The sequence below is a fragment of the Mesocricetus auratus genome, unplaced genomic scaffold, assembly GCF_017639785.1.
Source record: "Mesocricetus auratus isolate SY011 unplaced genomic scaffold, BCM_Maur_2.0 Super-Scaffold_100014, whole genome shotgun sequence".
Taxonomy (NCBI): domain Eukaryota; kingdom Metazoa; phylum Chordata; class Mammalia; order Rodentia; family Cricetidae; genus Mesocricetus; species Mesocricetus auratus.
Window position 1 is genome coordinate 50,455,847 of NW_024429197.1, and position 25,864 is coordinate 50,481,710.

The 25,864-nt window shown below is 43.8% G+C and overlaps 1 protein-coding gene across 2 annotated transcripts in view; it reads left to right on the plus strand.

The window, feature by feature from the left end:
* Positions 1-18,007: 18,007 nt before the first annotated feature.
* The window catches only part of Mllt3 (MLLT3 super elongation complex subunit), a 255,427-nt gene continuing 247,570 nt past the window's right edge, over positions 18,008-25,864 (plus strand). Inside the window, exons 1-2 of one of the 2 annotated variants that reach the window (XM_005074283.4) lie at positions 18,008-18,277; positions 19,653-19,833. In XM_005074283.4, the coding sequence (XP_005074340.1) occupies positions 18,266-18,277; positions 19,653-19,833 (193 nt within the window). In that variant the 5' untranslated portion in view covers positions 18,008-18,265. Of the gene's footprint in view, positions 18,278-18,500; positions 18,716-19,652; positions 19,834-25,864 lie in introns of those variants that run through there. The other variant, XM_040757183.1, reaches the window with a different exon arrangement.

Here is a 25,864-nt window from a genome sequence, read left to right on the forward strand (position 1 = left end):
CCGCTGATCCCTACCCTGCTCCTAGATTACACATTTGTTCCTACTATAGGGCCCAGGGCAGCTTGGTACACACCTGCTGCTTGGCTACTCAGCTGCCAATAGAGACCACAAATTGGGACCACCCAGGCACCACCCAGGAACAGACCAATCAGCATCCTAGGGGAAAATACCTAACGTTCCAACCATTATAGATAGGATCACCAGATGTCCCTTAGCCCAGCACACACTCATCCCCTTTCACCAAGATATCCCTTGACAAATGTCAATCAGGAGTCCTGAACCTCAGAAATGCCCTCACCCCAACCTCTGCTATGATTAAAAACCCCCACTCCAACTGAAACATTGAGGGTCCAAGTTGGAACTTAAATAAAGGCTCTTTGCTTTTATATATGGGATTTGGTCTCCATGGTGGTCTTTTGGGAGTCCCCACAATCTGGGCATCTGACTCACCATGCTGTTTCTGAACTGAGCTCCACCCCAGCCAAGAGAGAATACATTATAATAGTCCCTACACCTTTTATGATGATCCCGAATAGTCTTCCAAACATAATTCTTAAAAAATAGTCATTGAATGACATACATAGTGCCCCGTGCCTTTAACCCCTACACTCAGGATGCAAGGGAAAGTAGCTCTCCCTGAATTCAAGGCCAGTCTCCTCTAACAGCAAGTTCCAAGCCAGCCAGGTCCACATAGTGAATCCCTACCTCAACAAGACACACAAAAAAAAGATATACAATGTTTCCTTAAACTGAAATTGTTTTTGAGCCTGTTGAGCTGGTCAGAGGTTACCCGCATCTTTCCCATATCAATGGCATGATTCTAAGAAGGAGTTGTTCTTTGTCTTAGTTACTGTTCTATTGCTGTGAAGAGACACCACGACCAAGGTAACTCCTATAAAGGAGAGCATGTAACTGGGGTCTTGCTTACACCTTCAGTCCATTATCATCACCATGGAGGGAAACAGACAGCATGGTGCTAGCTAGAGCAGTAGCTGACAGCGGTGTATCCTGATCTGCAGGCAGTGTGCAGACACAGACGCGTAGCTTGGGTGTGGGAATTTAAAACCTCAAAGCCCACCCTGAGTTACACACTTCCTCCAAAGAGGCCACACCTACTCTAATAAGGTCACGCCTCTTAATCCTTCTCAAACAGTTCCACTCCCAGGTGGCTTAAACATTCAAACATTCTTCATCACACCTTAAGGGGCTCCCAGATTCAGCCGGTAGACTGAGTGAAATGGCAGGCAAGCATGGGAGGTAAGTTAGTATCGTGTACACACATATCCACTTATTAATGTGCTTGTGCCTAGCTCCTTCACCCACACGTATTGTGCATACAGAAACCTCTCTAAACAATGTACTTCGCAGCTTCATCACCCCCTCAGGTTATATTACATGTATTCTCGTCTTTGAACAATAGTCTGTGTGTCCCACCCCTAGTAACAATCAGATTTAGATGGTGTATTCCTGACCTATCAGAAATGAAGAATAGAAGGGCTAAATCTGGCCTGAGCTGGTATGGGGTACATCCCCCTAAAACAAAGTGAGTTCCTCTAGTATACTCTAAAGTCTTATTTTATCTTAATAAGTGTGTATGGGTAGGTGTGTCAGCGTGTGGATATGTGGATGTGAGTTCAGATGCCTGTGGAGGCGTCAGATCCCCTCTGGAGCTACAGTAGTCACAGCCAGTTGTGGGTGCTGCAAACTAAACGTATGCCTTCTGCAAGAGCAGTGTGCACTCTTAACTGCTGAGCCATTTCTCTAGCTCCTCTCTCGGAAAGTTTCAGAGACAATCCTTCATTTACCATGTTATGCCTATGCACTCATGATTAAATTATGGGAAGGAACATGTGCAGTAGGAAAAAATTATGTATGACCTAACCTAAAGTAGAGAACTGCTCAGGTACAGGCCCCTGATAACCAAGTCCTTTTACTCTTGAACTCTTTAAGAGGAACCCAGACACTCTACTGAATATCCCCAATAGTGTGGCCTGCTATTGTCAGTCTTGACAGTATATTCCTCTCGAATCTGCACTATTGATTTGTTCTAAGTTACTTTGTTCATTCTGGAAATCCTGCGTGAATCCTGATTTTCAAGTCTTTGGCTAAGAGGTCAAGAGCTTGTAAACGCCCAGCCAAGACCCTGACTCCAAACCCATATAACTCATTTGGAGGTAATCGAAGTACCTAGTCCATAGGGTGGCTGTACTAGGCTTCGGCTTTGGTCAGCTATTAGAAAAGCAGTTAGGAGGTTGGAGACATGGTTCAGTGGTTAAGAACACTGGCTTCGGCCGGGCAGTGGTGGCGCACGCCTTTAATCCCAGCACTCGGGAGGCAGAGGCAGGCGGATCTCTGTGAGTTCCAGGCCGGGCTGGACCGACAGCCTCCAAAACAATACAGAGAAACCCTGTCTCGTAAAAACCAAAAAAAAAAAAAAAAAAAAAAAAAAGAACACTGGCTTCTTTTCCTGAGGACCCTGTGAGCAACCATATGTTGGCTCACAACCACCTGGTGCTTCCAGTGGGTGCCAGGCTCTCTTCTGGCCTCTTCGAGCACCTGGAATGCACACGGCACACATACCTACAGGCAAACACTTACACACATAAAATAATAAAATAAAGGGAAAATTAATTAATGCACTAAATTCCTTCTTGCCTTTTCTTCTCACCATTGAGTTCCTTCTTCCTTTTGTATCAAGTTCTTACTATATCCTCAAAATCCCAGTCCCCCTTCTCAGTTTCCCTAGTGTGGAGATTATTGGGAAAAGTTCCAATGAAAATCCAAGAATGAATTTTCAATGACTAGTAAATGAAAGCTGTCCAGACTCAGAAAGGCCAGACTTTTTTTTTTAAATTAGAAACATGAATGCTTCACATGTCAATCCCAGCTCCCTCTCCCACCCCTCCTCCCTTGTCCCTCCACCAGCTCCCCCCCCCAATCCCCACATCATCCCCCAGGGAGGGTGAGGTCCTCCTTGGGGGGATCTCCAAAGTCTGTCATTTCATCCAGGGCAGGACCTAGGCCCTTCCCCATGTGTCCAGGCTAAGAGAGCATCCCTCTATTTGGAATGGGCTCCCAAAGATCATTTATACACCGTGATAAACACTGATCTACTACCCAAGGCCCCAGTGATTTCTGTGGCCTCCTCACTGACACTACATTCATGGAGTCTGGATCAGTCCCCTGTTAGAAAGGCCAGACTTTTATCCCAATTTCCCTCCCTCTTTCCTTCCTTCCTTCCTTCCTTCCTTCCTTCCTTCCTTCCTTCCTTCCTTCCTTCCTTCCTCCCTCCCTCCCTCCCACCCTCCCTCTCTCCTCTCCTTCCTCCCTTCCTCTCTTCTGTTTGTTTTCAAGACATGGTTTCTCTGTCCTGGAACTCGATCTATATTCCAGGCTGGCCTCGAACTTGCAGAGATCAACCTGCCTCTGCCTCCCAAGTGCCTGGATTAAAGGCGTGTGCCACTACTGCCTGGTTCCTTTCGTTCTTTTTAGAATCTTTGTGTGTATTTGCCTGTGTGTGACACACGTGTGTAGACGCTTGCAGATGCCAGAAAGTGTCAGTTGCCCTGGAGCTGGGGTCATTGTCAGTCACCTGATCTGGAACTGGGAACTGCACTCAGGTTCTCTGGAAGAGCAGCCATCTCTGCAGCCCTAGTCTTATTTCTTAAGAGAGAATTACGACTTAGAAAAGAATGTGTATCCACAGAAAGAAAGCAAACAAACAGAAACCAATGTGTGGTTTTTAAAAATGCTACTTTGGGGCTAGGCAGATGGCTCTGTGGGTAAAAACACTTCCTGTGTAAGAATGAGAATCTGCTTGTCAACCTGACACAGGCCAGGGCCAGCTAGGAAGAGAGCCCCTCGACTGGGAAAATGCAGTATGCAAGACTGAGGTGGGGGTTGGGGGGATTCTTGATTAATGATTGATGTGGTAGGGCCCAGCCCACTGTGGGTGGTGTCTTCCCTGTGCAGGCTGCAGACTGCAGTGTTCCTCCATGTTTTCAGCTTAAATTTCTGCCTGGAGTTCCTGGCCTGACTTCACTCCATGATGGACTGTGGCGTGGAAGTGTAAGCCAAAATGCTTTCCTCCCTCAAGTAGCTTTTGGTCATGATGCATTATCACACTAATAGAGAGCAAACTAAGACAGGATCTGAGTTCAACCCCTCCCCCCAACTCACATTAAAAAGATGGACTTGTCTGTAGCTATACCACTGGGGGTGACAAAGATAGTTGGATCCTGGGAGCAAGCTGTAGTCTCACTGAAACTCAAGAAAGACTCTGTTTCAAGTTGTTAAGATAGAAATTAATAAAGGAAGACAATCAGGGCTGAACACACAGACACAGACATGCTATACAGAATTTGGGCTGGGAATATACTTAGTTCAGTGGTATAGTGCTTACTTTCAAAAACAGAAAGAAAGGAAAATATAATTTTTTACCTCTAACCTAATAGTACTTTGGGATCTTTATTTCTTAATACCATCAACTTAATAGAAAATTATTCTGTGTTGTGCGAGTGTAGAATAGAGTGCGTCTATGGATCTGTGGGTTTGCTTTCTAGTATGTGTGTGTGCGTGCGTGTGCATGCATGAGTGCACATGTGCACACACACAGAGCAAAAACAAGCACTGGAAACATTTTCCTATTTTTATAATAAAATACGATGTCTAAGATTTGTTATTTTAGGAATGTCTGTTCCTAAAACCCTGCCAGTTGGAGACAACCTCTCATGTCAAAGAACTTCCTTTTTGAGACATGGCTGGCTCAGAATTGCTGCTCCTCCCCAGATCTGCCAAATGCTTCTTATATGAAAAAGTTAAATCATTTTATCTTTGGGGAGTAGACTAGCCAACTTATATTTGATTCAATGCTTTTATACGGGGAGAAAAAAAACCTGCTAAGATTGATTTACTATTATTTTGTAGCATTCTCACATATTTACATGTAGTTCAATGAACTCTTGACTCCAAACATGTACAGTTCAGTAAAGAAGTCTCAACAGTCATCTGCCAAGGTTTCTACTCATAAGGCACAATGCAGCTTTTGAAATGACCAATATGAAAAAAAAAAAAACTAGAGCAGAGCGGAGAAATGAGGTTAACGACTACTGTGAGAGCAGAACCAGAGTTGAAAGTGTTCTGACTCAGGGACAGCAGTGATGACTCAGAGGTTAAGCGCATTGGCTGCTCTTGTAGAGGGCCTGGGTTCAGTTCCCTACATCTACAAGGTGGATCACAACCATTTGTAACTCCTGTTCCAGTAGATCTCTGGGCACCAGGGATGCACATGGTACACCCATCTACATGGAGGCAAAACACTCTTTTTTAAAATTTTTTTATTTTTTGGATTTTCAAATCAGGTTTTCTCTGTGGCTTAGGAGGCTGTCCTGGAACTAGCTCTTGTAGACCAGTCTGGTCTCAAACTCACAGAGATCTGCCTGCCTCTGCCTTCCGAGTGCTGGGATTAAAGGAGTGTGCCGCCACCGCCCAGCCAGGCAAAACACTCTTAACCACTGAGCCATCTCTCCAGTCCTGCAAGTTTTTTTTTTTTTAACTCATTGCCATCTAGCCGGGCGGTGGTGGTGCACGCCTTTAATCCCAGCACTCAGGAGGCAGAGGCAGGGGATCTCTGTGAGTTTGAGACCAAGCCTGGTCTACTGAGCAAGTTCCAGGACAGCCTCCAAAACAATACAGAGAAACCCTGTCTTGAAAAAACAAACCAAAACAAACAAACAAACAAACAAACAAAAACACATTGCCATATAACAGATTTTCTTATTTCTATAATTTCTAGTTCTTATCTCTTGCCGTTTCTTTTCTTTTCTTGTATTTACCCCTCTTTTATTTTTTTCATTGTAATGAGTTATTTTTAACGAAAGGATAGGAAGACAATTGTGTTGATTGTAAAAGACCAAGACACAAAGTGTGCTAAGACACAAAAGTGGGTGAGTTATAAAGTGGGGTGAAGGGGAGATGAGATAATACATAGCATTATCCTGAGTGATTCCCAGTGCTTCATTCTAACACCTGAACTGAGGACTGATGACCATCTTGTCACAGTATGGCTGGGACAGAATGCAAACATGTCTCAGTTTATCTGTTGCTATGGGGCTGGGAGAGCAAGAGGCTATGCTCAGCCAGCGTGTCCCCTTCCTCCCTCACCTCCATGGAGTCCTTCCCGAAGCTGCATCCTAGATCAAAGAGGATGAGCCTCCCCAAATAGAGGAGGGCTGGTCCTCCATCAAGGATATAAGAGTAGCTGCGCCCCCTGGTAAAACCTCCAAACCAGCTCTGAACGATGCTCTGCTCACACAGAATGGATGCCGAAGGCGGTCAGTTTGCTATTTCAAGGTCTCTTTGGCTTTATTTACTAGGGTTTTAATTTCTACAGGACCTTTTATATTTTTCCTTTCCCAGGGGACATCGCTTATCTTCCTCACAACAACCATTCTGTAATTGTAGGCACTAAAAGGCTTGCTTTCTCTCAGCATCACCCTGTATGGACCTAACATTAGTGTGCAGCTGGAAAGGACAATATTTGGTTCTTTCTTTCAGTCAACACAACTTTACCGAAATTGTCTTTCTGGGCTGGGATACAGCTAAGTGGTAGGGTCTCACTATATAGGTCTGGCCTGCCTGGAACTCACTATGTAGATCAGGCTGACCTTGAACTCGAAGAGGTTCTCTGCTTCCCAAGTGCTGGGATTAGAGGAATGTACTTTTTATTCATAGCTCCATCAACTGTCACGAAATACAGTTCCACTGAATTCTACTTAAAGTCACACACTCCAGTTCTGTGTGGGTTACACAGCTCTCATGGGTGCCCAATAAATATTTGTTAACTTAATCCATAGTGTTAGGGAAACTGAGAAAATATTTTTTTTTGTTTTGTGTTGCTCTACCATGGTCAAGCAATAATTTTACACACAGGTGAGTCTAGGAGGAAAAATAATTTCATTATGAACATGATAATTGTTCTTTTCAATTAGGATTAGAGGAGTAGAACTTTCCCCTATTCTCCCCGAAAAGGAAACAACTAAAGTCAACACTTTGAATGTCTAGCTAAAAACTTTGTACCAAGATGTTGAGCCAAGGAAGACAAAATTATCTAGGATATTTTGCATCGTGACCTGGGGACTGTCTTTCCTTCGTCTGCTTTCTATGTGCACATGACAACTGCCTTGAGGCTCAACTTCGGTGTAATTCTAAGTCAGACCAGAGAGTAACCTTCCTAATCAAAGCGTCTGGCAGGCAAGGAGGCCAGCACAAGGTTTTAAACACAATAGGGGAATTAAGGACCTGGTTGAAGGAAAGCTTAAGAGGTCTGAAAATCTCAACGACACTTCTGGTGCCTTTTGTTTATAGGTTAGCGTTAGCTGAAGCAGGAGCCACACTATCAGAACTAATTAATTGGGAGATGGAATCAACCAACCATATACAATCATAGCTTCCATACTGAGACTGATGAATAAAATACAAAAGCACTCCCTGAACTCCTTTTCGTTGGAGTCAAAGAATTTCCCCATAACATTCTGATCATATTCACACACATTTTGCATTGTGGTTTGGCCTTTAGTTTATGTTAGTGGTTTGGCTTTATTTTATTTGCTCTTTGTTTAGCACTCTTTGATTAGCCCCCCTCCCTGTTTCACTCAGTGGCTCTCCCTACCCTCTGGCAGGCATCGTAGTGAGGGCTGCCTTTGTGCTTTCTAACACAGAGGAGTCCTCACCCTCTTACTTCTCCATCCACATTTCTACTTCTGGTATCTGGGTTAGCAAAAAGTGCCCACGAGGAACCTGGGTCCAAGATGAGAGCCTGCAGAGCAAAAGCTGCTAAGCATCCATCTTCAATCTGCTACGCCGGCCAATCTTTGGACGGTGCAGTCACCGCGTTTTATCAAGCGAAGGTTCCTATTCCTGATTACGACAACTGTAACCTGACAGGGTGTCAGTGGTAGGTGACCTTTAAAGAAAATATTAACTGAGAACAAAAGCATTAGATGGCTTCTAAATGAGCCAAAGCCACTCATCCAGCTGCTCTTGAGCAATAAAAAAACGTAAAGTCAGTGCATGATTCATCAGGTCAGTGAGAGAAGTCATGGAAAAAAAACTCTTTCTAAGTTAGACAATGCTGATATTGCAGACCTTGAATGCTACACACACAAACACACACACACACAACACACACACACACACACACACTTTTTTTTGAGAAACGCTTAATGGGGCACAATTAAGTGGTCTGTAGAATTGAATGACCTTTAAATTGCTGTAATCTCACGAGGGAAACCTTTCTTTCATATGCTGCATCTACTTTTCAAAGAAAGTTCAATGAAAATATTGTCCCTAATTCAGCAGCACAGGCTAAGCCCGGGTCACATGTCCTGCTCCTTTTTGGTGTCCTTGGTTGTCAGACCAAAGCTGAGGTCACCGCAGATGCTGACCTCAAACATGTCAATCAAAAGCCATCACATCCTTATGGTTCAAATAGAGACTTAAGACAAAAGGGGCAAAATATAAAGCAGATAAAAACTCATTCTGAGAGAGAAAAAACAAAGAAAAAAAGGAGGGGGAGAGAAGGAAAGAGAAGAAAACGAAAGCTGGGGATGAGGTCAGGTGGTAATGCGCTTGCCTAGCATGCACTAGACCTGGGTTCAATCCCCAGCACTGCATAAAACAGGTCTGGAGCTGGAGGCGGGAGGATTTGAAATTCAAGGTTAGCTAGACCAGGTGTTGTACACTTTTAATCCCAGCACTCTGGAGGCAGAGGTAGCAGATATCTTCCAGTTCAAGACCAACCTGGTTGGCATAGTGAGTTCCAGGCCAGCCGGGCTACACAGAGAGACCCTGTCTCAAAAAGATAAAACAAAAATTTAGTCTTGAATTTTGAGTATCAAAATATCTCCTGAAATTTGTATCTGGATAAAAGACAAATCATATTAAGGGTAACCTAATGACCACCTCAGGTCTTCTGCATATACCTCTCTTTATCTTTATTTACAGCTATAGCTTTGCTGTTTTTATTACTATTTGCTTGTCTTAACTGGCTACCTGAGAGAGGTAGTTCTCTTGACAACTTTGCTCTTAACACTTGCATATAAAATTCCCAGGTCCCAGGAGAACGCCCCCCCCAACTATAATACCAAGAGCACATCAAGAAATTAACTCTTAGTAAAACTGTGTCATCTCATATGTAACAGCTTTCTAACTTTCTCCTTTTGATTCAGGTTTGGAGCCAAGTATTCATTATATGTGGCTGCCATGTTTCTTTAGCCAATTTAAATCTGAAGCATTTCTTTTTTTTTTTTTTGCCTTTACAATACTGATATTTTAAAGAGAAATTAAGTCACTTATATTGGTAAATACCCGCATTTGACCTAGAGCTGGAAGATCCTCATGGTTAGGTTCAAGGTGAACATTTAGGGCACACGTTGCTTTACATCCCAAAGCACTTCCTGTCTGCTCTCCCAGCTGTCCTTGATGTGCAGATGGATTGCTTGCTTAGGTGGTGTCCACCGATTCTCCAGGGAGAAGGGCCTTTTCTTTTTTGTAGTTAGTATCTAACCTGTGGAGTGAGGCAACGAGAACTTGTGAATATTGTATTAAAAAGCCTTTCATTCAATACATCCAATGCATGGCAGGCTTTGATTCATTGATTAATGCAGTGAAAACAAGCAGAAATATAAATTCATTAGCACATTGGAAGCTGAAAAATGACTTCTCTATTTTAGGATTTTATCTATTTATCTATCTGTCTGTCTATCTATCTATCATCTATCTATATGTTTATGTATGCTTAACATATAATAAGTAAATAAATGTTTGTTAGGTAGTATTTTTACTGTAAGGAGAAGCTTTGCTTCTAATTTTCCTGGTTTTATTTGCTTTATAGATTTTTGGCTTTAGAGGTCTCAAATTTTGCCAAATGGAGCCTTAGAAAGAGAAAATTTCTTTTGGAAGCATTCTCAGAACTTGCTTGTGGTTTTAGTAGCCAACTTAAACTGTTTTGTTTTTTAATGTTTGATACAGGTTCTTGCTGCGTAACCACTGAGAGTAATTCACTATGTAGGTCAGGCTGGCGTCAAACTCACAGAGATCCTCCTGCCTCTGCAACATGCCCAACCTCCTTCTCTTCTTGAGTATACATTACTATCAACAACATCATGTCTAATATTTTTGTATAAGATAGAAATATATGCAAATAACCAGGATTTCTCATTATATGGTTAACAAAAGCTTTCATCTATTATGGCAATCTATCAACATTATACTGATAATTATGAAATCCCTTGAAATTGATGAAAGTAGAGATATTCCAGACTTGTTCTTTGTTTAAAGGAACCAAGAGCAGTGGTTGACTGACCTGCAGCGAACAACCACTAAAAGTTAATTGAATGCACTGAATTCCTAATGAAACTAAAATGTCAAAGTCATGAAGCCTAAGACAATAGATTGAAATAATATTAAGGTCCAATAGTCTAGAAACAAATACAGTTCTTTTGCTATTCACTAGTAATTTTTATCTCCTAGTTACAATTTGAATTTGCCCCCAGATTGCTATTGTATACAGTTTACAGGCAAATCCTTCAGTAACTTTCCATTATCTGATTTCACAGAGATTGTATAATGGGTAATAGCCTCCAAGGGTTCTTTTGATTCAGCACAATCATAATGAATATTCGTTCTTCCCCATCAAGTAATATCTATTGTTTCCTAAATTAATAGTTCTTTGTAAAAGAAGCCTATATAACAAATTTATTAATCCAATTTAGAATTTTTTGTTAGCAAAATTTCCTTGTTTTGGATTTAATATTTAGAAAATTATGTGTATGCATTTATATCACTGTGTGGGTAATACTTGAGAGTGTGGGCATCAGATCCCGCTGGGTCTGAGATTGCAGGTGGCATGAGACACCTAGTATGGATCCTGGAAGCAGAACTTGGTCTGTAAATCCAGAACATACTCGTAAACTGTCTCTCCAGCCCCTTCAAAAGTTGTTTTTATTTATCATATTGGATATGAATGGAAGCCAGGCAGTGGTGGCCCACACCTTTAATCCCAGCACTTGGGAGGCAGAAGCAGGTGGATCTGTGAGTTCGAGGCCAGGTTGGTTTTGTGCAATATTAGAGATGGAACCCATAAGTTCTGTACCAACAGAACTATATCCCAAACCCTTAGTTTAGAAAATTTAGGACCAGTCATGATAACACACACCTTTAATACCAGCACTATCGAGGTGGAGAGTAGATGGATTTCTCTGTGAGTTTGAGGCCAGTTTGTTCTATGTAGAGAGTTCTGGGTCAACCAGAACTAAATAATGAGACCATGTCTAAAAATAAATTATAAAATGTAGAAAAAGTTCCAAGAGAGAGTTCCAGGCTAGTCTGGTCTACCGAACGAGTTCCAGGACAGGCTCCAAAACAATACAGAGAAACCCTGTCTTGAAAAAACCAAACCAAACCAAACCAAACAACAACAACAACAAAAAAATCAAACCAAACCAAAAAAGTTCCAAGAGAGAAAGGAGAGATTACTAAGTAAACTTTTCTGTGAGAAAAAATATAAATGAAAACTAATAAATACAGTCAGATATATTTTGTATAGGCAAAACAAAACAAAAAAAAAAAACACAACACCTCTAGCAGGGCATTGGTGGTGCATGCCTTTAATTGGGAGGCAGAGCCAGGAGGATCTCTGTCAGTCTGGTCTACACAGAGAGTTCCGGGACAGCCTCCAAAACAACATAGAGAAACCCTGTCTTGAAAAATAAAACAAAAAAACCCCACCTCTAACATAAATTTACATGAAAAAATCCACATAAATCATTCCATTGTGGATTAGCTACAGAGTGGATAATATACCTTCAGATTAGTCAGGGCTGATGGTAAATTGCTTAACTCAACCAAGATACCTGATCCTACCAGGAGGTAGTAAATCTTTTACTTCTTAGAGGTTTTAAGTTATTTCCAAGCCACTGTCACACCATTAAGTACACAGAGGCCTGCCTTCCTTTCCCTCCCTCCCTCCCTCCCTCTCTCCTTCCCTCCCTCCCTCTCTCCCTCCCTCTCTCCAGTCTTATCTTTTCTGTTCTTCTTCTTCTTCTTCTTTTTTTTTTTTTTTTTTGCCTCCCAAGTGCTGGGATTAAAGGCCCGGCTCTTTTCTGTTCTTTAACTGACAATTTGACATCTCTATTAATTTCAGGCCCGATTTCCCAATAAAGCAAACATAGTTCATGTTTAAGGAAAAATGATTATTTTGGCTACCAATTCCCTTTGTATGTATGAATGGAAGAGGTGAACTGGTATATGACAATAAACAAAATTTCTACTGAAAACCAACTTAAGAATGATTGAAAGGGCTGGAGACTTGGCTCAGCTGTTTAAAAGCAACGACTGCTCTTTTGGGGGCCCTGAGTTAGATCCCCAGCACCAATATGGCAGCTCACAACTGTCCGCAACTTCAGTCTCAGGAGATCTGAAGCCTTCTTAGGGCCTCTACAGGCACCAGACACACATGGGATGCACAGACACATGTGCCGTCAAAACACCCACACACATAAAAATATAACAAAAACAGATGACGCAGAGGCTGGGGAGATGGCTTAGCTGGTAAAATGTCTGCTGCATTAGCATAAGGATCTCCAATAGGTTCCTCAGTGCCTATATAAAGGCTAAATATGGTGTGCTTATATGTAAGACCCACCCCCACTGGTGAGGAGTAGGAACAAGTGGATCCCTGGCACTTACTGACTGGCCAGCCTAGCAGAACTGAAAAGCTCTAGAATTATGGACAGGCCCTTCCTAACAAAACAAGGGGTGGGGGAGGAACGGAGAAAGACACATACTGTTGATTGTGGCCTACACACACACACACACACACACACAGAGAGAGAGAGATACAAATCCATATTGATATACGAATATACACATACTTGCAATGAATGATAAAGTGGCATTTGGGAGATAGCAGGCAGGCGATCAAGAGCTAAAGTGTAGAGTGAGTTTGGGCTACATAAGACCCTGTCTCAAAAACAGCAACACAACAGAAAAAGCCAAATAATGGAAAAATGCCTATTAGTGTTTGGAGACATGAAGAAAGAATCAAGATATTGTAAAACATCCTAGCTTTGAGATAATTTTTCCTGCAAGTTGTTTCAATTTAATGTGTATTTTACCCACAGCTATTTCACTGATGTTCCAGTGGGGTTAGGGAGACATTCTCATTCATACTCTATCAATGAATCTCAATATTTACAGTGCTTCATATTGCTCATCTTACATAACATCCTCTATTAATTTTCAGGCCTTGAGGTGCTATTTATTAAATTAGGGATACAGCCTACCAAATTAATAAATTATTACTTCGGAGGCACTCTTGTTCTGAATGTATAAATGCGTTGCTTAAATGACTCTTGGGGAATAATTTACACTCGAAGAGGCTCTGTGGGTTAAACATGCCTGGTGCATTGATTATGTCTGGAAACCGCCTTTATTCTAGGTGGATGAGTGACTATCAAAGTATATTCAGTATGTTCGCAACACACTGGCTTAGAGTCGTGCGTTAGATATAACATTAAGCATATAATGTTCCAAAAGAAAACTTACATAAGAAACATGTTTCTCAGCTTCTGATCTTGAAAAAACAGCTTTCTTTCATTGTGGGATTTGTTTTCCCCTAAAATAACTCCAAGAAAGTGAGCATAGAAATACTTAAGTTCAAGGTAAAGGGCATGAGGAATTTGTTGCTGTATTCCTTCCCCCTTTCCGGTATTAAAAGGTAGAAGTGAGGCCAACAGTCACAGTTTCTTTTTTTATTTTTTATTTTTGGTTTTAGGAGACAGGGTTTCTCTGTATTGTTTTGGAGGCTGTCGGTCCAGCCTGGCCTCAAACTCACAGAGATCTGCCTGCCTCTGCCTCCCGAGTGCTGGGATTAAAGGCGTGCACCACCACCGCCCGGCCAGTCACAGTTTCTAATACCCTGACAATCTCTTTTTTTCCTCGTCCTTTGGCTGTTTGTGTCAGCTTTCTATGCCTCTCGCTTATGTGTGACACATACAACTACCTCAAACTTAGGTATTATGAAATTAAAAAGAAATGGTTTGGTGAGCCGGGCGTTGGTGGCGCACGCCTTTAATGCCAGCACTCGGGAGGCAGAGGCAGGAGGATCTCTGTGAGTTTGAGATTAGCCTGGTCTACCGAGAGAGTTCCAGGACAGACTCCAAAACAATACAGAGAAACCCTGTCTCGAAAGCAACAATAAAAAAATGGTTTGGTGAAATTTCTCCTCTGTCATGGAGCCATGGGCTTTGTGACAGCAGGTACCAGCATTCATTCTTATTTTATTTTTATTAATTTTTTTAAAGGTAAGGTCTCATACTTTCCAGGCTAGCTTCAAATTCCTTATGTAGTCAAGGTTGCCCTTGACCTTTTAACTCCTCATTCTCTCATTGAGTGTAGGGATTACTAGTGTGTGCCACTATACCCAGTGTAAGGGAGTGTGTGTGTGTGTGTGTGTGTGAGTGTGTGTGTGAGTGTGAGTGTGTGTGTTTGAAAACCTAGGGCCTCCAGTATGAACTCTAACAACTGAATTGCACTCCCAGACCCCTATCATTCTTATAGTCTTAGATTCTACCTCTGTTCTTGACATATGGTGCAGTTTTGGTAAATACATAAATGGATGTATTTCATAAGACAAACAAACAAAAATAGTTCATAATGAGAAAAACCCTTCAGTTATTCTGGATGTACAGCTAGTAAAATATCTACTGTCTGTTCTATTACCTAGTAGTTTTTCCATGGACCTTCCCCTTCCCTGGCAAATCCATACAGCAAAGGATGACCAAAGGCTAATTGTTGTCGATTTGATTAGTTGAGTTTGTGTGCCAATAACCTGTCACAACAAATAGGTAAAATCTATTTTAGGGTGCTTTATAACACCCTAATTACATTTGAAAGGCCATCTTTTCCTTTTGTTCTGGCAGAAACATCTAAACTGGTGTAAAGTTCCAAACTAGCAAAGCAATGAGATGAAAAGGCGGAGGCTGCCTGTGGTGGCGCAGGAGTTAGTTAGGCTGGGACATACATGTCCCTTTTTGTTCTTCATCACTGTTTTTTTATTTCATTTCATGGTAATCACTTTTCTGTTCATTAGAACAGTTTCATTCTGTACCATGCATTACAATATCCAGGAGACAATTTCTACTTGGGCAAGGAGATGATTTTTAGTCATTGATTACTTTGTTTTAGTTATTCCTATTACTTGCTGTCTAGCCTTGGTGTTTGTTTCAAAATTTTTCTTTGGTACCTTTTTGTGGTTGAGACAATGTCTCAAGAAGTCCAGGGCTGCTGGGCAGGTGTGACTAAACTTGACATCTATAGCCTCCTGCTTCAGCCTTCCAAGTGGGATCCACCACTCCATTTGTTTTGAGTGCATTTTCTACACTTACATTGTCAAGTACTGACTTTCCACATTTATGCTTCATACTGTGAAGATTTTCAAAATAACTGGACAGGAAATACATTTGCTATCACAGTTTTATTGTTGTTAGCAGCCAACTTATTAAAACAGTTACAAATAAAAACTGGAAAGACTGGTGTAAATTCCTTTGTTCAAAGTTGAACCTAGAGTATTCCGGGTTGTGTTTTCTTTTTCTTTTTCCTGGTCCAAGTCTTTTTGTTGTGAAGAGGGTCACGTAAGGACGTTGGAGGAAGGGCTCTGTGCGCCATCTACCGGCATGTTTTAAATCTCCAATGTCTGCAGACTGGGAATTACTTTACATTCAGGGGTTTTTAAGCATTCTTTGAAAAAGGAAGGGTGCTGGGGAAAGGCTCCGTCAGATTCTCTGATTTACTTATGATTGCTGGAATACATGAGAACTCAGCAAACATTTCACACACACATGGTGTGTGTGTGTGTGGGGGGGTAATGTGTGGGCTGAGAATTCCTCTTACAAATACAAGTCACAGTTTCTGGACGGAATACCAAGACACCAACTCTGGAATCCGAGCAAATGCTGGATGGTCAGGGCACCACTTGGTAGAAAAGACTTTACTAAAGACATTCAGTTTTCCATCTCATCATTCCAGAGTAGTCCCTACAATTTGGTTATTTGATAAGTGGTGTAATTATGAAGTGTGGATAGCCCCCCACCCCCAGTTACATACCACACACAGCAGGTCTGTGAGTATGCAAACTTAGTGTTTCCACACACAAACACACACGTACAGACAAGATGACACGCGTTTATGGACTTGGCTGAGAAATATGTTCTTGGACTTGTACTCAAGTTCCCCCCTCCCTCAGATACCTTCTCCCCTCTGTGCTAAATCCTGACTGGTGGGAGCAACAGTTTTAGGAGAAACACACTATTTGAGTTGGAAACTTGTTGTTTGGACTTGGCTGGGAGTGGTTGTTCCCATCTGATTCCAGTCACCTAAGTCGTTGATCAGTGGGAAGAAGGGAACTTGTTCAAGGAGAACCTGGGGCCCCGGGCAACCTCCTTCCCGTTATTCTGAAGTCTTCAATGCAAGGGCCAGAGTTGTGCTTTCATGGTCTGTGGGCTCCAGGAAAAGAGGAAAGCAACAAAGTTGAGTCAGAAAGGGGAACAGAGACAAAAGGACAGGGAGAAGAGAAGTAAAGAAGTTGGCGATCCGGAGCAAAAGTGTAGCGAACAAAAGATAAACTCCGGAAAACAGCCGCCACCAAACAAGTTCAAGACAGGAATTAAGAGCCAGAAAGGTACACGAACTTTATTTAACGAAACAAAGTCACACCCATCTTTCATTTTCGTATCTCGTCTAGATCTTATCCGTTTCCTTTTTAAAGGTCTGTGTTTCTAGAGGAAGCTAGTAACTTTTTTTTTTCGCCCCATGTATGGCTTGATACTCTATTCATGGCCACAGAAACAAAATACAATTGGAGCTGAAGCGTGTGTAGAAGAGCGACTCTGGAACACTCCTGCAACGGGTTGTCACCCGGGAGCCTAAATGGATTAATACCCAGAGATGGATTACGTTGGCTGTCACCAATATGCCTAAAGATTATAATCCAATTTATGCCCATTACAGTCAGTATTAACTTTATCTATTTTAAGGCTCCCAGTAGCCCCGTGCGTCCTTAGAGAGAGGACAGACCCTGACGCAACCCAGCAGGTTGTCAGCGGGGGAAGCCTCTTCCTGAAAACAACTGGGAAGGTGGTTCCCAAAGGGTGGTCACAGGGCACTCCCAGGTGTCTCGCCTTCACCTGGGCATGGTTTTGTGAAGCTTCTTAGCCTGGGATCACCAAGGTGGGAGGCGTTTCCTAGGAAGGAAATGGCATTCTTGTTTCGCGTTCATTTCATTTTTAAATTTTCAGTGGCGGTGGCAGGAGGGCGGGGTGGACTAGTGCTTGGGAGTAGATGGCGGGGGGGGGGGGATGTAAGGTTGCTACGGGCTGTTCAGAGTTCCAGAGATTGTTATTTGAAGGCTTTTTTTTTTTTTTTGGTCGAGTTTTCTCTCGCTCTCTGTTTAAGTAAGTTTGTTTGGGTGTGCGTTCCTGCGATTTCAACACAACCCCCCCAACCCAAATCCTTGATGGAAAGTATAAGCAATCCCGCTCCCCCTTCTCCAACGTGCTCACTACCGCCAAAGACTTGGTTTAACAACCCCTTCTGCGGCGGCTGGGGGCTCCAGGCAGTGGCCACATTCCAGCAGTTTTAATCCGTTTTTTATTGTAGGGCAAACGGAGTTTGCAGAGGGGCCGGGATGGCTCCCCAGCCGGCCGCTCTCCCAGCGCCAGGCCTCCTCCCTCCTTTTCCTCCCCCCTCCCCAGCAGGAACCTGTTACTTTAAGCGAGGCGTTCCAGTGTGGCGCTGCGGGCCGCCGGGGTTTCTGGAGGCGGCCGCTGATTGGCTCTTTCGAGCTCCCCCTGGCTCGGTCGCTCGGCCTCCCCGCGCGCTCCGCCCCGCCCGCGCGCCCTCCCTCCGCCCCGAGAGGCTCGAAGCCCGGGTGTCAGGCGCCACGGCGCATGCTCCGGACTCATCCTCTGGCCCCGGAGCTGCTGCTGCTGCTGCTGCTGCTTTTGCTTTTGGGGCTGAGTTTAATAAGCGAGCAAGCGAGCGAGAGAGCGCGGGGTGGGGTGGGGGCCAAGGCAGAGCATGTCCGCCATCTACCCTCCGCTCCCGGGCGCGCTCTCATTCATAGCAGCCTCTTCATGAATTACAGCTGAAGGGGGCGGGGGAGGGGGGGTACCACACAACATCCCGGCAAACCTCCGGGCCCCCAGGCATGGCTAGCTCGGTAAGTACATGCAAAAATAATAATAAAAGCCCCCCTCCCTCTCTTCCTCCGCCCCGCGCCGCCGCAGCCCAGACAGCGCCAGCGCTCCGCGGTTCCAATTAGAGAAAGGTTGGTTTTGCTCGCGGGGAGCTGCCGCCTCTCCCTCCTCCCCACCCCCCCCCCGGCGCGCGCGCACACACTCGCACACTCGCCGCCGCCACCCCCCCACCCCCCGCGCCTCCCGCCCGCCTCGCCTCTTTGCAATCGCAAGAAGCGCACTCACACTCCCTCTGGCTCACACGCGCGCACACACACACTCACACCCGGTGGAAGGAGGCGAATAATAACTCAGCCATATTTCAGCCGCCGCCGCCGCCGGGAGCTTGCGGGCACGGTCCGGGGACGCGGCGAGCAGCCTCTGCGGCCGCACCTCCGCCGAGCGCCGCGGCCGCCACGATGGTGCGTTCTCCGCGGCGCGCGCGTGAGCCCGAGTGTGCGGGCTGACAGCGGCGGGGCTGCTCGCAACTTTGCCCCAGCGGCCGGTGTGCGCGAGCGGGGCTCGGCGGCGGCGTTTCGCCAGCAGCCCTGCCTTTCTGCGTTTCGTGGCTTTCTGGGGCAGGGGGAGGCAGGAGGGAGTTTGCGACCACTTTGGCTCCTGAAAGTGTGCTGCGGGGGCTCTGTTGGGCTGGCCTCGCGGGTCGTGGGGGGGCTGTTCGCTGAGGGGTGCGGGGTGCTTTGAGTTATGGATGCCTCGGCGTGTTTTCGTGCGGACGTGTGTGTGTGTGTGTGTGTGTGTGTGTGTGTGTCGACGTCTCATTCTTGTGCATGAATCCCGTGGTAAGAAAGAACACGGGAGTTTGTGTCCATCAGCAGAGGCTGCCTGTAGTTTCCATTCCGCCTGGCACCGCGCTCCACACGCACACACACACGTACACAAAGACTTCCTCGGCGTGTGCCTGTCGCCGCGGTACTTTCGGGGAGGGGGCTCACCAGAACCCCCGGCCCCCCATCCCAGCCACCTCCCCTCCCACGCCGGGAAAGCGCCCCGGCATCCCCTCCTGATTGTCTCCTAATTTGTTACCGACGCGTTTGTTGTCGTGCTTGCTGTGGTGGTCGTGTTCTCCCCTTTCCCCGACCCCCTTCGCGACTAGGGGTAACATTCCGTTACAATCCCGGCCGCTGTGCAGCGGCGCCCGGGGCCCCTACGGCCGGGCTCGGTGTATCTGGGGGTGTGGGGTGTGCGCGCCCACGCGCGTGAAACGTGGATGCAGAGGGCACTGCCGTTTCCTTTTATGTGCGTTTCAAGGAGGAGGGAAAAAAATGTCAGACGCAATGTTGAGCAGTGAACGGTCGCCTTCCTGTTGTTCAAGGCTGTCTCTCCTCCTCCTGCCCGCAGTGTGCCGTGCAGGTGAAGCTGGAGCTGGGGCACCGCGCCCAGGTGAGGAAGAAACCCACGGTGGAGGGCTTCACCCACGACTGGATGGTGTTCGTGCGCGGCCCGGAGCACAGTAACATTCAGCACTTTGTGGAGAAAGTCGTCTTCCACTTGCACGAAAGCTTCCCTAGGCCAAAAAGAGGTAGGGCTCGAATACAAAAGAGACTTGATAAAAAATGTCTTTGCTCGAGAGGAAACAATCGCGGGGCCCCGGCGCTACCCGGGCCGTTCCCCGCCCCCCAGCGCGGCGCTTGCCGGTCTAGCCTGGGACCCCGGGGCTCGGTGCCTTGCTGGCCAGGTCCCTGCTGCCGCTTGCCCGCCCGCGCGCGCGCAAGCGGTCGACTTGGGCTCCGGGAAAGTCAGCGTAGAGAAAGGACCGTCAGGTGTCGCGTGTTTATTCATCCCAGTCCTCTTGGGTTGCTGTGGGTCCTTTGGGGAAGGTGCAATTAGTGACTGGGTTTGGAGAGTGGGGCTGGATGGAGTACACAGTTTGCGCCTTTTCTTCCCCTCCTGGAGAAATTGAGATTTACCTGTGTTTCTAGCCAAGAATGCATTGGAGGTACTTATTGTTCCATTTAGAGAAGTCAGTTCTCTAGGCTCCTCTGGCCTCTGTGAGCCACTAGGTGCCAGTTGCTGTGGACTCTCCCTTTGGGAGTTAGCCTCCGCCTCACCTCACCCCAGTCTGAATTTTACTAGTTGGGAGACTTCTCATCCCCCTCCCCCCCCACGAGGCATTTTACTGTTCAGTAGATACACGGAGCACATTCTCAAGTGTCTTCTGGTTGGGACCCACAAGGGGAGGGAAGTTCCTGTAAGGTTGAAAGCTAAGTTTCAGGCGATGATGTTGTTTTGCCTTTTTCTTCAGTTGTTTCTACACCTTGATCCTCAGTCATAAAATCAGGTTTCTGTACTCTTGCCGGGGGCTCTGTGGTCCTAAACATCTTCAATAAAAAAAGCAGGACAGTTTGGGGGTGGAGAAAAGGGGTGTCATTTAAAACATGTTTGAAGAGGCTTTGAAAAATACTGGTTTCTATTCCTCCTGCCTCTGGAAAGCTGCTGTCTGCTTGTTTTAGTTGGATTACTGGAGGTAACAGTACAAATACAATAAGGTGCTTTGTTTGGGAGCAGGGTTATTTATCTAAGTCGACACAATGGTTAGGAGTTATCTCCCATTTGATCCGTAATCTTTATTGGCATCTAGAACTCCTGCAGTTTCTTAGAGTAACATCATAATAAATCCATTCTGCTTAGAGTGATGTGGAAATTATTGAACATTCAGGGGCTGGATAAAGAAAGGAGAAAGGATGTATGCCTTTGAGGTGGCAGAGTTTGTGTTTGTGTTTGTTCTTATTTTCAGTGTTTGTATATTGGGCAGTAGGATTTTATTTTTGTGCCTTTAGCAGTTAGGTTTATAGCTCCTTTCCAAAACTTGACCAGTTGAAATTTTGATGGGCTTTGTTGAATGGTTAAGGAATACATCCATCTTCTAATAGAGGTAGGAATATGCATGACCTGTAGGAGGTAACATTTAGCATTTGTTAGCATTTTATATGAACATATAGACAGCCAGTCTAATTTTGTACTTCCTCAAAGCCATGACCAGAATGTACATTGCCAGGCTATGTGCAGGTGACTGGGGATGGTGTTTGTTGGGATCCCTCTCTCTTCCCATGTCTGGAGAGCCACTGCAAAGGAGTTAAACAAAAGAAAGCATCTTTGGAGCTCCTTGGTACTCTGCTACTGCCACTTGGCTGTTCATTTCAAGGCAAAATACAGTTTAAAAAACAATTTTGTTGTCTTAGGAAAAACAGCTCGTTTTTTAGAAAATGTTGCTGTTAAGGTAACTTTTGGCACCTGGATAATGAACCAGTTGGCATATAAAATCAAGGACCCCTCCTTTTTCTTTCCCACCATTTCTCTGCTTCTGTGGGTGTGAGTGGTGATGGTGCCCTGTGTTTCCTATACTGAATGATTTTCTGTCCAGCCTGAGGGAAGGTGTGTGTGTGTGTGTGTGTGTGTGTGTGTGTGTGTGTGGATTGCTGTTCACATGGCATCACCTGCAAGGTGTGTTGAGCCCTTGATACCAGCAATGTCTCCTCAGTCTCTCTCGTGAGGGGCATTTGTTGATTGGACTTCACAATTTGAATTCTCAACTGTGGAGTTTCTTCTTTATGCAGTCTATAAGCCATTGTTTTTAAAATGTTTATTTTTGGATTTTTATTTGTGTTGTGTGGTTCCCATGATGTGACAAGTCCTGGGAAAAATGCCAACTTCTATGGCCCAGGAGAGGCCTTGTCATACTGTAATTACAATGATTCAACTTGCAAGAGGTTTCACTGTTCGTTGGGAATAACTAGCTGTAAACTCAAGCAACACCAAGCGTGCTGTTCCCTGGGATCTATTGGTTGATTTATCAAACCTCTGAAAATGATAAGAATAACATTGCCAGGCATTTATAAGGTTTCTCCTAGTACCTTTTGAGGTGCTGTGTCTTACTATGCTGTGGATATAATTGATAGGATGAAGTTTAACTAATTGGAAATCAGAGGAATTGCAAAAATGAATTTGAGAAAGATCTGAGTACATATGTTAAAAGGAAGGCTTATACTCTAAACTTTAGTAGTGACAAGTTAATACCCTTGCATTATATACAGTAGCTAATAAGCTGAGGAACCCCAGATCTAAGCATGAACTGTTCAGCCATGAAGATGGATGAGTCCTTAGCTTTGTAATCCTTGGTTTAGAAAAGCAAATTGATTTTCAGGTTGATTTCCTTTACTTAACTATAATATTATGAGAACTTGCAGAGGAAGAAATTATAGTATTTTCAACTTGTTGCCAAATGAGAATTATATATACCATTTCAGAATTGAGCTAATTGGATTTGAATTAATGAGGTTTTACTCTGTCACAAAGACGTGTGGGAGACCTTTAATTTGAAACTACTGGCACACAGTCCTAGAAAAAGAGATTCTGATGAAATAGTGAAGCCTAGAATAGCCATTAGCTAATGAAGAATAGGCAGGTCAGAGTTGATGCATTTTCAGACTATCTATTTGCAGGAAAAGACCATATCTTATGTATTATTACCAAAGATTTATGCTGGTCTGATATGACTGAAATGAATAGTTATATTCAAAACATTCCATTTAAAATATTAATGTTTTCATTTTCAGTCAGATCTAAGTTTCAGTGAACTTCCAATTATAGCCATCCTTACTATTGCAATCTGTTCTATTGCCATTTATGATGTGAAAGCTGTTGCTTATTATTTTATGAAAGCTAATTTGGCCACTGGTATGATTTGATAGCCTTCTATTTGTCGCCTTTAGTCCTTTGAGTGGGCAGATAAAACATAACCAGAGTACCCTTATAGCTCTCCTTTGGTTTAGGCATTGGCGGGTCAATCTCAGTTGCATATGGTTCTGATGGGAATTACCCTGACCAGGGACCAGGGAGAAGCAGCATGAGCACACTTTCCCGAGCCACTTGACAGATGAATTGCTGGAGGACTCTCATCTGTGGCTGGTGAAAATGTCAACTGGGCATGGGAAGTTTGGAGGGCGTTTGGCTAAAATTGATTGCCTTTTCTAATGTGTATATCATCGAACCCAGGAGATTTATTAGGGATTTTCAAGTAGGCATGACCTCGAAAGTATACAAACAGATCAAATTTTTCTTGTGACTTTTTTCATAGAAAAAAAAAAAGGAAGCCATATAGGGGTCTTCAAGTGAGTGCACGTAAATGATGATAATCTGTAAAAAGTGGCAAATTTATATGTAAATGTCAGAACATCTTAAAGAGCTATTCATTGGTTAGGCAACTTGTTGTCCAGGTGATCCATTAAGGAATGTGCTTCCTTAGATTGCACATGTATATGTGTGTGAAGAGATTCTGGATGCTGACCATTGGTCCTGCCAATGGCTGCCTTGAGCAGGTGCCTCTTATGTTAGTGGTGATAGTGATGGGATTTTACTTGAAAAAAAAAACCAAAAAAACCCAAAAATCCCATATGTTTAAAAGATCATGATGATCATATATTACTCTTTAAGACTGAAGTAGAAGTAATACAAATCTAATCTAAGAGATTTCCCTTTAAACAGCTAAGCATATAATCAGGTAAGAGTGGTCTTGGAGTAGGTATTCTTGCCTCATGATGAAGAGGAATAAGGGCTAGGAAGTACAGATTTGTCCCCAAAGCTTAGGTGACACCTTGGGTCATCGTCTTTTGTTGTTGTTGTTGTTCTTTTTAAAATTTAATTTGTGTTATGAGAATAGTTGTAGAACTGCAACTTGTAAATCCAAGGTTAGATATGCATTTATTCTTAAGCTCATGAAATTTCAGGCTGTATTCTCACAAATCAGACTTCAGAGGGTCTTTCTGTCTAAAAAATAACCAACCTGTGACCTGTCAGTATATATTGTTTTTTTAAAGTAATTTTATTATTTTATGTGCATTGATGTTTTTCTTGCATGTAAGTCTGTGTGAAGGTGTCTCCTTGAAGTTATAGACAGTTGTGAACTGCCATGTGGGTGCTGGGATTTAACCTTGGTTCTCTGCAAGAGCAGTCAGTGCTCTTAAACCACTGAGCCATTTCTCTAGCCCCAGTATGTATTGTTTTAATGAAAAATATTTTTTAAGCAACAGAAAATAGTGAGAAGTAGCATTTTATGGTGTAAATGTCTTTAATGTTTGATTTCCTTCATATGACTAGTGGCTAATGTATCCACGGCTATACTCATTCAGTTGTGTTGCTTCATGCTACACAGCCCCAGATAGACTTACTGTGTTCTATTGAGATGAGACAAAGAAACTTAGAGCCACTGTGAATAGATCTGTATTGTCACCATCCTGAGAAAGAGGTCTGAGGAGCAGTGTAGTCTGCAGAAGACACTCCAGACTAGTATAAACTAGGCATTAAGCATACAGTCTGGCATGGAAAGAATGCCTACCAGGTCCAAAGTGAATTCTCTTTGTAGTCATTACTATTGTTGCCAATAATAATACTCACATTATAGAAAAAGAAACAATAGTTATCTCACTGTTTCTTTTCACAAGAGGATACTCCAAATTGGAGTTTGACTGAATGCATTTTTAGATGATTTTACAACACTCTTTGATGATATACACTTTGTATTATGCAGAAGTTTGTTAGCAATTATTTTAGGTGACCCCTGTAGAACTTCCTCTGGTAAGGCACCAATTGCTTCTATAATTTTGTCTTAGAGATGGCACACAGCTGACTCTCCGTCTCTCTCTTCCTTCTCTTCCCCTTCTGGAGGACCCTGGTTCAGTTCCCAGCACTACATTGGTGGTTTCCAAATGCCTCTAATTCTAGCTCTGAGATGCAGACCTACACATTGATCAATTGAACTACCTGCTTGTCTGCCTGCCTGCCTGCCTGCCTGCCTACCTACCTACCTACCTACCTACCTACCTACCTATTTTTACGAGATAAGGTTTGTCTGTGTAGTTTTGGAGTCTGTCTTGGAGTTCACTCTGTAGACCAGGCTGGTCTTGAACTCCCAGTGATCCTCCTGCCTCTGCCTCCTGAGTTCTGGGATTAAAGGTGTGTGCCACCACCGCTGGCTTGGCCTGGAACTCTTAATGTACACAAGACTGTTCTTGGTCTCAGAGATCAATCTGCCTCAGCTAAGGGGTTAAAGGTATACACACACACACACACACACACACACACACACACACCTAGCCCTATTAATGAATATTACCTCACTCAACAGGTACATTTTGGAGTGATTAGAAAACTGCTTGGCACTGAGGATAGACAGATGAGCATTTCCACTTCCATAGAAAATCCTCTTTACACTACTCAGTTTCATAGCATTACATTAACTATGGATTTATCATTTTTGGTTTGAACCTTTAGATTACTCCCTATTATGATTTCATTTTGAATAATGTTGCACTGGACATCCTTGACATTCATTTTCATGATTTTATTTTTATAAAGGAGATAGAGTCACAGAGCATATAGATATTTTTTAAAGCTGGATGTGGTGGTGCATGCCTTTAATCCCATCGCTTTGGAGGCAGAAGTAGGCCATTATCTGTGAGTTCAAGGTTAGCCTGGTCTACAAGTGAGTGCCAGGTCAGTCAAGGCCACAAAGTGAAATTCTATCTCAAAACCAAAAACAAAAATTTACAGATTTT